This window comes from Eumetopias jubatus, unplaced genomic scaffold, assembly GCF_037043125.1.
Source record: "Eumetopias jubatus isolate StellerSeaLion01/CBP00866 unplaced genomic scaffold, mEumJub1_p1.0 scaffold_13, whole genome shotgun sequence".
Lineage (NCBI taxonomy): Eukaryota > Metazoa > Chordata > Mammalia > Carnivora > Otariidae > Eumetopias > Eumetopias jubatus.
This window is the reverse complement of record NW_028274819.1, coordinates 92507799-92522984: the sequence shown is the minus strand read 5'-3', so window position 1 is coordinate 92522984 and position 15186 is coordinate 92507799. Positions and strand designations below refer to the sequence as shown.

General features: G+C 46.9%; 1 protein-coding gene across 1 annotated transcript; it reads left to right on the top strand.

The window, feature by feature from the left end:
- Window positions 1–882: 882 nt before the first annotated feature.
- PATE1 (prostate and testis expressed 1) lies at window positions 883–2920 on the top strand. Its single transcript, XM_028125931.1, has 3 exons — window positions 883–962; window positions 1874–2064; window positions 2787–2920. Exons 1-3 carry the CDS (start codon window positions 883–885, stop codon window positions 2918–2920), a joined length of 405 nt encoding a protein of 134 aa, XP_027981732.1.
- Window positions 2921–15186: the final 12266 nt, after the last annotated feature.

Here is a 15186-nt window from a genome sequence, read left to right as displayed (position 1 = left end):
GCGATGACAACAGAGACAAGTCTCCCACCTGTTAAAGGTATAGGAATAACTGAAGGAAACTACCAGAAAACTTAGAATGAGACTCTAGGTGCGGCTGTTCCTAGAATCCACCAGCTCAATCCCTTCCATGGGAATTGTACCTCCAGTCACCTCTCTGACTGAATACCTAGCACTTCTCAGAGTTGAGGTAACCCCTGCCCCTAATACCTGGCCTGACACCAAGTGGGAAGGACCAGCTACCTTCACTCCAGGAGGAATCTCAGACCTCTGTCTCCTAACAAAATCTGTCTCAACCTCTGGGAAACTCCCAAGAATGGGAAGTAGCTTCCTCCTCAGCTCTCAGTGTCAGGGTCTGCTTTGTCCCAGGGTGCCTAAGTGTGAAACTGGCCCCTCCTGAGAATCCTTGGTCAGTGTCCCTGAGTCTAACCTTCCACTTCTCTCCTCCACTCCCCACAGGTATGCCTTTTTAAGGGTCTATGCTCGGCACCCTTTCTGTGTTGCCATGCTTCGTGCTCATGGACTCAGCTCTAATGAGCACCTTGGCATAGATGACTCTGAGTCCTACCCACCTAGCTCTGACTTAACCTCGTTTTCTCCCACAGTGTGGTTTCATGAAAAAAAAAAAAAACACAGAACATGGCACCCTGGGTGGTCAGACTGGAATAAATCAGGTCCAGGACTTACCTCATGGGTCCTTTTTCTCCCCAGTTCTCCAAAAAGAGAAACTACAGAGTCACTGGTTTCCCTAGGAGCTGAGTACGCCTTTCCAGCATTCCTGTAGTGTCCCCACCCCTAACCCTTCCTGGGGAAGCCCAGCCTGGCAGAGGTATAAATAGGCACCTGGCAGCTTCCTGCCCTAACCTGCTCCTTTTTCTTTTCAAAATGGACAAGCCCCTGCTTTTGGGACTCCCCCTCCTGCTCAGCTGCCTTAGAAGTGAGTCCCTAGCGTTGACGTTGGTGAGGTGGGTCCAGGATAGGGGAATGGGTCAGAGCTCCCTTGACGGAGGGGCTCTTATGGGAGCCTCATGAACGTTCTATACCATGCCTTTCACCTCCAATGCATCACATCCCTTCACCAGAGGCTTAGTCTCCCCCTTAGAGCAGGAAATAGGTGGATTATAAAGGAATTGAGATTTTCATAGAAGTTGCGAGTTGGGGTTTGTAAAATGAGGTCTGCTGAGCACGTATCTCTTTCCCCAACAGTACTCTCTGGGTCACTGTATGACGGCGAACACACAAGTGAGTAGAAATAGATGATGGTGTGGGAGGGGAAGACGGGAGGAGGGAGGAGATGAGCCAGGCAGAGCGGGCATTGGGTGTTGAAAGGAAGCCAGAGATAGACCTTGCGTTTATCTTTCTCCTGTGGTCTGTGCTGTAGGGGCGGGTAGGGTATCCGTGAGGCCCCACGGAGGTGAAGGGAACTGAAAGGAAGGAGGAGGTGCAGAGATGCCAGGAGGCAGGTGCCAAGGCTTTGGAGGGACAGAAAGAGCCTAGCGTGGACCCCAGGTGAACCGCACAGGAGGGAGCCCGTGTGCGGCAAGCCTGACAGGGGCCCCGTGCGGGGCTAAATCTCGGACGAAATTGCAGATTTCGTTTTGTTTTTTCTTGGCAGCACAGTGCATGAGCTATTTGTTGCTGATAACCACTACTACAGTGAGTATGAAGAGGACCTGATTATCTCCGTCTTAAGTTCATTCTTTTCCTTGCCCCGCCCCCTTTCTTTCCCCTCCCATTTTTCCCAGCCCAATCTCTCGAGACCATAAACGCCCGTCCCTCTCCTGGCTTAGCCTCTCTTCATAGAGGCAGATGCCCACACTCCACGGGCCTCTGGGTAAGCCTTCCCAGGACTCCAAGCCGACTTCCCATCTCAAAGGGGAGGCGGGTTTTCTCGTGGCAGCGGGAGGTCGCTTCTCATTTCCATTCCTGGTTTCCCGGCCCCAATGACAGAAATCATTCAGTGTAGGATGTGCCACTTGCAGTTTCCAGGAGAGAGGTGTTCCAGAGGCAGAGGAATATGCTCTGCTACAGAAGATGAGAGTTGCACGACTGGGAGGATTTTCAAGAGTAAGTTGGGGGACAGGGGTGGGGGAAGCTGACCAGACATAGGAGCCCTAGGAAACAGCAGGGACCTTATTTTGCCCCAGGCAGCCCCAGCCCCGGGATGCCTGATCTCTCCCTACCCCCATCATAGACCATCATGAAAAATAGGTGGAGGTGGTCACGGAGGGGTGGGGATCTATAGCTATGGTACCCATATTTTGAGAAGCCTGCAGAAAGCAGGGAGACTGGGTGAAGAGGAAGAGGGGAGGCACAATATGGCCAGTGGAGAGCAGGTGCTTGTTGGAGTGGGGAGAGCAGCTCCTTGTCTGTCCATGCCTGGACCTTCATGGTGGTGGTTTTAAACTGTGGAGATAGAGGGGCCAATGTGAGCAATAGACTCGGGTTAAATGGCCCTCTCGGTTGTTCTACGGTTCGTGTTAAGCGAACACTTGGCATTTATAACCCTGACTTAAACCAGTGTTAAGATTCTCCACTGAAAACATTCAGCTTTGGAAATCCCTCCGTTGCTGCTGTCATCACCTCCCCACCCCTGAGAACTTTTGCAAACTGTTCTGCCCCTGCTTTCCTTCCCGGAAGCCCTCAACGTGCAACATCTTGCAGTTCTGCATGTTTGAATAACAGAGACTTGAACTACACACAAGGTTGTTCTTGTCGGCTGGTAGGGGCTGGTAAGAAGTTTCTTTGCGGAAGCCTATTTGCTAATCTGTTTCTCCTTCCTCCTGCAGAAGATGGGACTCTGTGGTTAACCTTCATGGGCTGCCTGAAAAACTGTGCTAATGTGGACAAAATAAAATGGAGTGTCTACTTGGTGAACTTCAGGTGCTGCAGGGGCTATGACCTATGCAATGAAACCCTGTAGATGTTGCTTGTCCTTTGGGGGCTCCAATCGCTGGATGACATTATTGCCTCAGCCTCCTCCCAATGATTTCCTAGAAAGCCACGTTTCGGATTGCCAAACACGTGGTCCTGCCTTCTGCTTATGTGAGAAAAAGTCCTCTCCTTTTCTAGATTTTCCATCTTAGTCCCTGGTAGTGGTGGTGATGGAGTGGGGGGAAAACAAAACACTTTGAGAGTAAAACCAATGTCTCCTGCAGGTTCTTACGAACCTGTCACTTTGTACGAAAGTTGCTTCAGGATAAGAAGACTAGAGACGCCTGGGTGGCTCAGTCAGTTAAGCACCTGACTCTTGATTTTAGCTCCGGTCATGATCTCAGTGTCTTGAGATCAAGCCCTGCCTCGGGTTCTGGGTTGGGCGTGGAGCCTGCTTAAGATTCTCTCTCCCTCTCCCTCTGCCCACCCCCCATCACACGCTCCCTCTCTCTCTCTCAAAAAACAAAAACAAAAACAAAAATAAGTCAAGCAGAGAGTCAACTATCCTATGGTTTCACTTATTTGTGGAACATAAGGAATGGCATGGAGGACATTAGGAGAAGGAAAGGAAAATGAAGGGGGGAGTCAGAGGGAGAGATGAACCATGAGAGATGATGGACTCTGAAAAACAAACTGAGGGTTCTAGAGGGGAGGGCGGTGGGGGGATGGGTTAGCCTGGTGATGGGTATTAAGGAGGGCACGTTCTGCATGGAGCACTGGGTGTTATACGCAAACAATGGATCGTAGATCACCACATGGAAAACTAATGATGTCATGTATGGTGACTAACGTAACATAATAAAATTTAAAAAAAAAACAACAAGGGAGATGAGAATAGGTCAATTCTTTTCCTGGCTTTCCCCCTTCTTTCTGTGGTAGGATATGTTCTTTTCTTTTCTTTCTTTCTTCTTTTTAAATGTTTCTCTCTCTCGATATTATCCTTTTTATCACACTCCCACTAAAGCACATAACCCTGGCCTCGTAGGGAGGAGAGTAGCAAAGTGAAAAGAGATAGCTTGGGTCTTCTTGAATTTTGTTCACGAATGCTATTCCCAGAGTGAGGAGAAGGGTAGAGCTTAGAAAAGAATTTGCATCAGGAATTCTGAAGAGAGAAAGTTTTTCTGCCTTCTAGAAATGAGACTCTCTTTGGGGGTAGGCGTGGGAGAAGAGAAGCGGGTATCTAGGGAGTCTAGAGATAGTAACTTGCACCCTGATTGCCTGGCAACCTCACAGGAAGGCATCAACCCCTAGATTCGGAAGAGCTACAGGATACTTCCAAGGAGATGAGACCAGAAGCAGCCACACAAATATTCCCATGTGTCTAGCATGGCATGGAAGAAGCTGAAATCGGTGAGATCTGAGCAAGGCATGTGAGTCTAGCCACTGGACATCTCAACAGTAACCTCTGTACAGGGCTGTGCCCATGAGCAGATGCCTCCCCCCTCCCCCACCTCACGAACACTCAGGCTTTCCACTCTGTGTGGTTCTAGCACCCCGGGAAAAATAGGAGTGAGCATGCTCACGCACATGGAGACTGATTTCTAAGAAACTGGTAGGGTGAGGCCTATTTATTTGATTATATAAATATAAGCTCATTTTCCTATTTTTGTTGAACTGATTATAATTCATTACTGCCGCACATATTTTAATGTTTAGATTTGGTCAGCAAGAGTCACTTCAAGCTTGTTCCTGTGTCCTTTCAATATTCTTCATCGTTCTTGGAACATTTCCTTATATCTGCCCCAGCCAAATGTTCCAGGCTCATTTGGTACTTTCCCTCTAGGAAGCCCTGCTTCTTTTCAGCGGGAAAGTTATTTAGAAACCAAAATTGGGGTACTAGGTATGCACATGGCTCCTGGAGTGTCACTGCCCTTAGGGCTTCGCCGTGGCCAAAGTTGAAGAATACATGTGTGTATGTACACGTGCAAGTGTGCGTGTGCGTGCACACACACACACCCCCACACATGCACACTTCCATCTAGAATTTATTCTAGTTTTTTTTCTCTTGCCATATTTATAAATCCCTTCTGTGGTGCTGAGAAACTGGGCTCCTATTATCTTCAATACATTTCTTGTTTTGTTATTCCCCTCTGTACAAGACCGAGCTCCCATTGCCATCACCTGACCCCCTTGGGCTCCAGCATCCCCCCCACAGGCTACTACCAGTGTTATCCCCATGTGCAGATACCCTCCCCGCAACTTTCAGGTGCCAAATCCTTTTTTGGGTCACCATGCACCCCACTTACATATCAATGTTCCTTACCAGCCTGCCACTGCTGTCCACCACACAAGTTGCCCTCCTCACGCAGCTTGGACTCCAATGACCAACTGGACCAAGTGGCCCCTGCTCAATCCACTCAGTCACCAACTGCCCAGGTTTGCCCACATCTACCACCAGAGCACTCAGCAGGGACACTCTCCTCGCCATAGCAGACTCTGACAATCTGCACTAGAGTGCGTGGACGTTGTCCTCACCCACTTGGACTTCCAATAGTCTGTGTTGCGCCTATACCCAGTAACCTCCTTCATGGAGATCTACCTTGCTCAGCCCAAATGGCTTTTAGACTGAATTCTTAGAAAAGGAAGCTGAACATTTAAAAAGTTTTTTTTTTTCTGGGGCACCTAGGTGGCTCAGTCAGTTAAGTGTTGGACTATTGGTTTCAGCTCAGGTCATCATCTCAGCGGGGAGTCTGCTGGAGATTCTCTCCCTCTTTCCCTCCCCCAACTCGCGTGTGTGCATGCGTGGGGGGGGCGCACGTGCACGCATGCGCATGCTCTCTCTCTCTCTCTCTCTCTCTCAAATAAATAAATCTTTAAAAAGTTTTTCTATTCTGCTTTTTCATAGTTTCTATCATTTCCCTCATTTCTTGTAGTTGCACTTTGAAATACTGAGTTTCTATCCATTTTGAAGCCATATTTTCCTGACATCCTTTTGTTTTCTGTAAGTACGGTGTTCAGTGCACTTGTCTCATAACATTATTATATGGGGTTTATTTGCAGTTTTTTGTGTTATACATGCTTAAATTAAATGTGTTTTCCCGGGAAGATCTGCATGTTGGGGCTGGCGGTGGATGGGGGGAGCCTTCCTAACTTCATCTCTTGAAGGCATTGAAAGGAAAGTAGTTAAAATTCTTCACCTCTCTAGAGCAACCTCTACAGTGATTTCCAAGATTTGCTACCTGCCATCCCCTTTCCCACCAGGATTCAAACTTTCTCTTAAAACTTTCTTGTTGCTTCCCTGCTCAATTTCATTTCTACCGACAGTTCCTTTCTTCCTCGGAATGGAACTCTATGTTTGTGGGAGGGATTTTAGTGGCATATTTTCTATATTTCTGAGATCTTTGAGGCCACCCTAGCAGATCCTGCTTTGGTGTATGGCACCTTCTTTTTGCTGTCCTAGGTATTCTGCCTTACTGGTAAGGGAATTTGTGGAGGTCCATAAACCACGCTGCTGTCTCTAACTTGTCCCAACTGGAAGACCACAGGCCTACCTTGATGGTCCTAAGCAAAGATTTAAAATCAGCCCAGGAAGTTTAAGGCAGGTGCTTTCAACCTCCAGCCTCACAGCCTTTTCCCAGTTGTGGCTTACTGTGTTCTTCCGGAGGCTATTTCCTCCTCCTGACGGACAGTGGGCAGGTTTTCCTGCCTCATCAATCTGTGATAGAACTATAACTAGAGAGATGCACCCAAAGTGCTGAAAGAGTACAAATAATGTTTATGTTTCCAGTTTTTCTTTGTCACTGTTAGCAGCACCCTCAGAATAAATCAGGCGATCCATACGTCTGTGTTGAATACTTACAGGGCATATTTTGAAATATTCAGCAGTTGTTTCAGAGCTCTGTCCATAAAAAACATGAGATCAAATAGTAAGCCCCGGATCATATAATATATCAATATAGAGTATATCATATCTCTATATGAGGTTCTGGAGCCAGCCTCCTAGTATTTCAGTCCAACCATGACTGGTGCAAAATTTGTGAGCAGAACAAAAGTTTTGAGGTGTGGTTTTCTGAGAACTGGTCGATCATGAACACATTTCTATTGGGCTTCTATGATTTTACACACATTTCTACAAAAGAAACCCTGTTTTCCTACTATTAGTAATCCTCCAGATTTCTAGTTCCATAGAATTGGTTTGTCTTCCTTTGATCAATTTTTCCAGTCTAAGTCTGCCACCAAGTAAGGAATCTTTGGCCAGACGAGTGTTCTGGACTGGAATCTAGAACTAGAGTACATGTTCAGGGTCTGTCTTCCCTCATTGTTTCCTCTACTTCCTATCCCTTTCCCCCCCAAAATGTGAAGAACAGAGATGTACTCTACTTAAGCAAGAAAATTAGGAGGTGATGGGGTATTGTAAATGGGGCAATAGGGGAGTCAGAATCTCATGGAAATCCAAGATAGGAAACATAATAGGACGGGCTCCAAAAGATCAGACCTGGAGGGCCAGTCTGGGTATGAGGAAGCTCTGGGGATTTTGCCACAATGGTTTATGAAGCTTCCCTTCAAACTCAGCTATAAAATTGTGCCAGTGAGTCTCCTTCTGTCTGTATCACTCAGTGTCTATCTGCTAGTCTTCCTGCTACTGGTCACCTTCTTCACCTTCTATATTGTTTCTCTTCTCTAATTTGAAGTTTCCAATTTTGACTGGTTTGGGACCATTCTAGGCACTAACCACACATCATAGTAATGCCTCTGTGAATCACTTCATTGTTGGAATCTACAGCCAGCCTCTCCATTCTATCCATATAAATGGAATAACCAACCCTGAATGGAAGTGTCTACCATATTCTCTCCTCAAGATGCTAAAGTATAATATGCCTGCTAACATGACACAATCTGGGGCAAATCCCAGCATACATATATTGCAAATATTTCAAAATTAATTTGAATTTTAAAATGTTTTATTATATCTATGTAAATACAATGTGGTAGAAAGCAATAAGCAATTATAACCCTGGATCAGGAGGGAAATTACTTAACCTGGGATAATATTATATTTGTATATATAATTATTCAGTTAAAAAAGAAATATAATAGTTTCTGTAGATTCTAACACATAGGAAGGCAAACATGGTAAAAGAAAAGTTTAACCTAAAGTGAGCGAACAATAATTTAGGGATTCATTTTTGTCATTTCATAGCTTATTATTTTTGTTAGAACACTACAGTGAAGTCTGAAACTCATCTCCCCTTGACATAATCTGTTGCAGGGTTGTGCCAGTAAACACTCAGCTTTTTATCAATGAGTTCACTGAATGCAAGGTAACATTTAAATATTTTTCAGAACTGGGCGGTAGAGTATTCCTCACATGCCAGGAGACAGAGTAGTTGGTCGACAATGAGGCCAAGTGCTTATTCTGATGTTCTTGGCTTTGACCATGAAAGCAAGATAAGATCATTGGAAACATGGTAGCTTAGGGCTGTGTATCAGGTGTAGCTGTGGTCGGTACAGTTTCCCCAAAATGATGCAGGCACAAAGACTCTCTTGTCTAGTTCATTGACTATTCCTTTTGTGGAAGTTCGAGTTTTCTCACTTTACATTTACTTTCTCAAGCCCTTGCTTAATACAAGCTCTTCTTGCCCTCCACCAAATACTTCTTCTATCCTTCTCTCAAATATTTCTTCTAAAATGTCTTGTGATTTCTTTTTTTTTAAGATTTATTTATTTATTTATTTATTTATTTATTTATTTATTTGACAGAGAGAGAGGGAGACAGCGAGAGAGGGAACAGAAGCAAGGGGAGTGGAAGAGGAAGAAGCAGGTTTCCCACTGAGCAGGGAGCCTGATGCGGGGCTCGATCCCAGAACCCTGGGATCATGACCTGAGCCGAAGGCAGACGCTTAACGACTGAGCCACCCAGGCACCCCTCTTGTGATTTCTTGTCCCTATTTCTATCCAGTCTACTTTCTCTTGATTTTTACTCAGAAGCTATACTAGAAAAATACTTTGTTCTCTTTGACAGAGATTTTACCCCAGATTTAGCATCAGAACTTAAGGACAGTTACAGATCATCAAGCGGTATCAAGTGGTAAAGACAGAGGAATCCAAGTAGAAGGCAGAGATGGGTGTTCCCATTTTCCTCTTAATGAAAGCGCTGACACAGGAAATACAGAGCTCCCATGGGTAGATCTACTGGGACAGAGTGCAGAGTAGGGTCTGTGTTTTGAGATAATGTGCAATGATGTTGCCATTGTGTAGGGGAAGGGCAAAGATTACTGGGAGAGATAGTTTAACTTCATTCACCATTAATTTATTTTGGTTGGATTTCATCATGTTTAAGGTAATCTAAATCTTCTCCATACAGCATTGACTTATCCAAATTATCCTTTCCAGTATTACACATGTGTTTATTAGTGCAGCAATGTGTTTCTCTCAGTAAGTCATGGTATACTTGGAACATTCCCGCTTCACAAGCTTTACAAGACAGTTTTGTAAAATGAAACAGATATCTCCCTAAAGAGAGGAAAAAAAGCAAATGTGATCACCTTGCTTAATCAAACCGTCTTCCCAGCAATAACATCTTTCCAAAACCTCATTGGTTTTCTGTGGATGGGAAAGAGCCCCAAAGCTGTGCCTACATCTCATCTAGGTCTCTCTGGACAGGATCAGGCAAAAGCCATCTGCCTCCCACATAGACTCCACCCCAGGTGGGTGTATGGAGAATTCCACTTTCCCCAGTCTCTCCTGTGGTCTCAAATTCCCTCCACACCTTGACTGCAAGGAAGGTGGGCACCACTGGTAATGTCTTGTGTCTCTCTTTAATCCCCACTTACCTGTAACTCGATCCGCATAGTAATAGTGCTCTGTGGTACAACTCCTGTTGTATGGCAGGAATAAATTAAACTTCCAGCAGCGTTTCATATGACTACGGCATTTGAATCCATCAAAGAAATCACATTCATGGCAAAATCGAATCCCTAAAGAAACGAGGAAAGATTGAAAGCAGAGCACTAGGGAAAGTAATTCTGCTTCAGAAGCCTGCCCCACCTGTCAACATTTACACTGGTGAGGTGTAGACCTCATAAGAAGGAAGTTGATATCTTTCCCAACTTCTGCCAGGGGTCCTTACTCCCTTGAGATGGTAACAACCATGACCCCAAGGATTCAAGCCTCCTCCCTCTTCACCCAAGAATGGGGGCAGAAAAAAGACACAAGAGCAGTGAGTGAGAGTAGAATATAGTCAGGGAGGGTAGAGAGACAGTGTTTGAAAAGATCAGGAATATCTCCTCTCATCGTGGCATTATCCAAAACCTGTGAACCAACTGCACCATACATTTCGATTTTGAGCCACCGTCCTCTGTGAAAAGAAGAAGAAAAATTCTCCTTGAGCCTTTTTACAGCAGCCCAAAAAGTCAAGGTTAGAAACCATCTCCCTTTCCTCCCCTCATAACATCTCACCACCCATCACTGCCTCCCTCACCAGGCTTTACCTTCATCCATGAAGACCAATGTGAATATGCTCAGCAGAAGCAACTGCAACAGTCTGAGGCTCATTCCTGAGATGGTCCCAGTGGGAGGCTCCAGCTTTATTTATTCCCATCACGTGCCCTCAGGCATCCCATTAGATCACAGAATCATAAATTTCAGATCAAGCCACCTGAATCCTCTCTACAATGTTCCCAGAAGAGGGTACATCCTGTCTGTGGGTTTGCATTCCTCCAGATACTTAGAACTCAGCCCATCCAGACACCCCATTTCATTTTATTAGATCTAGCATAAGGTACTAATTAACACTGGCAGAGAATCTCTCTTGCTAGTACCTCTTCACTTCGCTTGTAGTTCTGGATGTTGGCCTACAAAGAGCGTGTCTAACCCCACATCCACAGGACTGCCTTTCACATATGACAAAGCTGGGATCACTGAGCATCTGTGAGGGAATTGCTCAGTCCCTTTCAAGTAGAACCATCTGGGACACTGGCCTCAGTGTGACCTCCAGCAGTACTACACCCCTGCCAAAGTGGGTCATCAGGACCAGAGCCTGATACTCCAGATGTGGTCCGACTGCCCAGTGTAGCACCACTCTGAGAGATGGATGGAACACTTCAAGAAAGAGGGGTGAAGAGGTTTAGATGATCTGTTTCCCTTGAGCTTTATTCATTAATTTGTCCAAGGGAGACAAAGACCAGAAATGGTTACAGTGGGAGAGACTTACACTGGGGATGATGGGGAGAGAGCAACACATATTTGGATTAGTCACTAGAAATGGGGTATGAGGGAAGGAAAGCAGCAGGGAGACCTGGAAAGGAGTTTTCTCATCAGTTCTCTGCCTTTTTACCTCCCTCTTTCAACTACTAAGTGTCACTTGATTAGTGAGACTTGCCAACGTACTCATGGGTAAACAGGAAATATTTGGACATATGTGCAAAACTCCCTGACCACGCTCGCCATGTCCCTTTCCTGTTTTCTCCCACATGTTTAACCTGGTTTGTCATTTGAAGGCTTTTCCTTATTTATGTTTCTTCTCTCTTTCCCCTCTCAAGGATGAAAGTGCCATGAATGCAAGATATTTCTGTGTTGTGTTCACTGCTTTCTCCTCAGCACCTAGAAAGAGGCCTTGCACCTATGAGATAATCAAAACTATCTGGTGAAAACATGAATGCATCGTTGGCCTGGTTAACCTGAGAGGCACAATAATTCCCAGTTCACAGGATGACACTCCTTGCCTACCTTGTGGTTGGTGGTCACCATAGAGAAGACAGACATTGATAATGGCAGGTTCCCGTCTTGGGGAAAAGAGTGAGTATGGGGCCCATTTATCTTGAGTGAATTCATTCCCAGAGTCAGACACAGGCTACCCAAATGTGATCCCCCACCATAATCTTCCCCTGCACATCGGGGATGGAAGGTTAAGTGTGCTACCTGCCTACTATGTGATCTTAAACAAGTTGCTCCCTTCTCTGTGCCTCTGGGACCTCACAGGTGGAAACAAGGACTGCCAGAGGTACATCAGATGTAGTTGTTAGGACTTAAGAAATTCACATATGAAGGGGCACCTGGGTGGCTCAGTCGGTTAGGCATCCGCCTTCAGCTCGGGTCATGGTCTTGGGGTCTTGGGATCGAGCCCCATGTCGAGCTCCCCGATTGCTGGGGGAGTCTGCTTGTCCCTCTCCCTCTGACTCTCCCCCTGCAACACATACTTTTGTTCTCCCTCTCTCCCTCATAAATAAAATACATATATAAAAAAAAGAAATTCACATATGGATAATGGTCAGGAAGACCCTACTTAGTGTCAAACATTCTTTAGGCATGTATGCACTTGATTTATTTGAATTCTCTGAACAATTGCACAGGTTAGAAAGAATTGACCTCATCTTCCAGTTGAAGCCCAAGGGCACTTAGAGAGGAAATATTTTTCCCCAGGGAACAAAGTGCATATCTGTTTGATTGGGTTGGCCATTATCTTTCCATTACCGTTTCCTTCTCTTTACAATCTGGAGAAGGGTTCCCAGGATTGGAGATGACTGTGGGGAGAGAGGAAGGGAGAACAGGTAAGAAAAAGTCTGTCTCCATTAAAACATAAAATAAAAAAAGAATCTCTCTCTGCCTGGCAGAGACAATATTCACAAACTAACTCCCACTGAAACTAGGGCGTCCTGCAAGCCTGCCTGGGATCTCAGGGACCACATTCATGAGTCTTGCATTGGGAGCGTGTGAGACACAGGCACCAATCCATGGATAGAAGTCCGGAGGGTCTGAGTTGGGAGAACCAAGCTTATGCTTGGAAGCAAAGGACCCCGTGTTCTGGCTGGGAAGATGCTCCTGCACCATGATCTGGCAACCAGGGATTAAGATCGGCCGTGATTTCCAAGCTTTGTGCATCGTGTCTCTCTCCCTGTGTTCATCCAGGCAACTTTGAACAACATTCTATTTGAAATAGAAGTAACAGAAATTGTGGAAACACACCAAACTTCTAAGAAGTACATAAAACTCCCTTTGTGCTTCCAAATCTGAGAAAAACTGTGAACATTTGCCATTACCTCCATACGAGAATACTTCTGTGCATATACCACAAGTTCACGTTCCTAACAACTGTCATAGTTGACACGGTATGTGTGAGGTTGTGATTTGTTATTGTGGGAAGGGTGCCTTTATCACCGGACCTCTCTTCCCCTCCTAGAATGTGAGGCCCAGAGATGGCGGGAGGTTCAGGAGCTGGTGCCCTGGTAACTCCCTTTAAAAAGGTTAACACCAGAGTCTGCCTTCCAGGCTCAGCCAGAAGCTTTGGCCAGCTGCTTAGCCCTTCAACACCTCTCACCTGAGGATCTCAGTGTGGGCCCCAGACAGACCTTGGACACCTGTGGCCACCTCTCCCTCCCACAGATAGAGAGGATGTGCTCTGTAGCCATTCTTTCCTCCCGCCTCCATATTTGAGCCCTGGAAGCAGGTTCCCAGCCCTCCGCGCTCGTGGAGCTGAGAGTCTGCACCTTCTCCCCTCCTCTCCTGGCTCCTGTTCAAAGCCCTTCCACCCTGCTGTCCCTTCCTCCATGGGAGGTTGTAGGACATGCTGTCCTGCTCCTGCTCTGCTCTTGCCCTGGCCAGAGGCTCACTCTGTACCCACGCCCTGTGTCTGCAGATGGAGGAGTAGGTAATGGACTTGAGGCCACATCAGTTCCTTTGTAGTCAGCCCGAGGTTGGGCTCACCTTGCCCTTGCAGGAGGACCCTGAAAGGGCAGGGGATGCAGGGAAAAAGAAAATAAAAACAGAACCCACCTCCCCACCGCCCCCACCGATCCCAAAGAAAGTTCCCTGCAGTTAGCAATATCCTCTTCCGCCAGTTCTGCCTCCAACCAGCACTTCCCTGGCCCTGCTCAGCAGGGAGCCCACCCGAGTGGGATCATCTGATCCCAGGTGAGCTCATGAGAAGAGGGAGACTTGCTCTGTGACAGGGCTCCCTCCGAGCTCCCACACAGGCAGGAAGAAGGAAGTGTGTGATGGATGTCCAGTCCCATTTCTTCTCCTGTGACCATTTCTTCTGCATGTGACAGCAAACCTGCCTCACTCCCAGGCCTGCAGGGGACATGGGGTCTGGCTGACTAGCTCTCCTGGCCTGCAGTCCACCTAGGCCTGCCTCAGACCCACGCTCCCCCTAGCGGCCGGACCCACCCCACCACACTGCCCTGCATGGCTGGGTCTCACCCCAGAAACCCTTGGCCCCCTCCCGCTTCCTCAGCCCAAATCAGCCTCCTGACCCAGCCCCACTTCCCCCTTTAACTGTCCTCCAGACTTTCTAGCCATGGGTGGCCTGGAAGGTACCATTTTCCCAAACGAGTGAATGAGTTGGGCATAGAAGCCACAGAGCCCCATGTCTTTCTTTTATGCCTAAGAGACAGGACTGAACTGAAATTTCGTGACAATGTCAAGGCAGAGGGAGATCTTGAACCGGGTCCTCTCAGCTGTGAAGTCAGGGATCATGTCTGACCGGTGACAGAAGCAAGGAACAGGAATTCGGGCTCAGACATGGATTTTTGGTCACCCCTTCTCATTGGTTCAGCTCCTACCACATGTGCTGCTTAGGACCTTAACTCACCTAACATAGTTGACAGGGGATCGATTGTGGGGAGGCCAGGAGTAACGATGGACTTCTTCACCGGGACTCCTCCTAAGCTTTCTGCGTGACCCCCTTTCCTGAGGCTCTTCCTAGATGGAGTCAGCAGGATCTCAGTCTCCAAGGCAGAGAGGGCTTTGCCCTGAGGCCATTCCCCAGAGCCCTGTTCCACTGCCCCAGCCTACTGCCTTCCAGCCCCTTGCTCTGGCCGTTGCCCACCACATCTTGGAGTGATAAGTACAGGATGGGAGGCTCCCGTCAGCCACCCCCAAACAGCAGTTCTAGACCAATTTCCAGGACTGAGGTCACAGTAGATGTGCTTCCCTCTTCAGGCTGCTCAGACTTTGACAAGTCAGGCTGAAGAAGAGGGACTGAAAGTTATACTGCCCCCTAGCCGTCACTTCTGCATGTTCTCGTCTACCCAAGAATACCCAAGCGTGAGGGCCTTGAGAGGGAGAACATCCACTTTAACTTCATTTGAATTTGCTCTGAAACTGCATTGGGAAGAATGGGGGCTGAAACCCCAAACATAACAATGTGGGATCCATTCTCTCTATTTTTCCCAGGCTATGAGTGAGCCAGCTGCGTGCTCATCAGGGCTACCAGTATAGAAAGCTGAATGATAGGGCTGAAATAAGAACTAAGAACGTGAAACACTTGGTATTTCTAGCTCTCCATAGTAGCCCAGACCTCTGAGCCAGGGTCGGAAA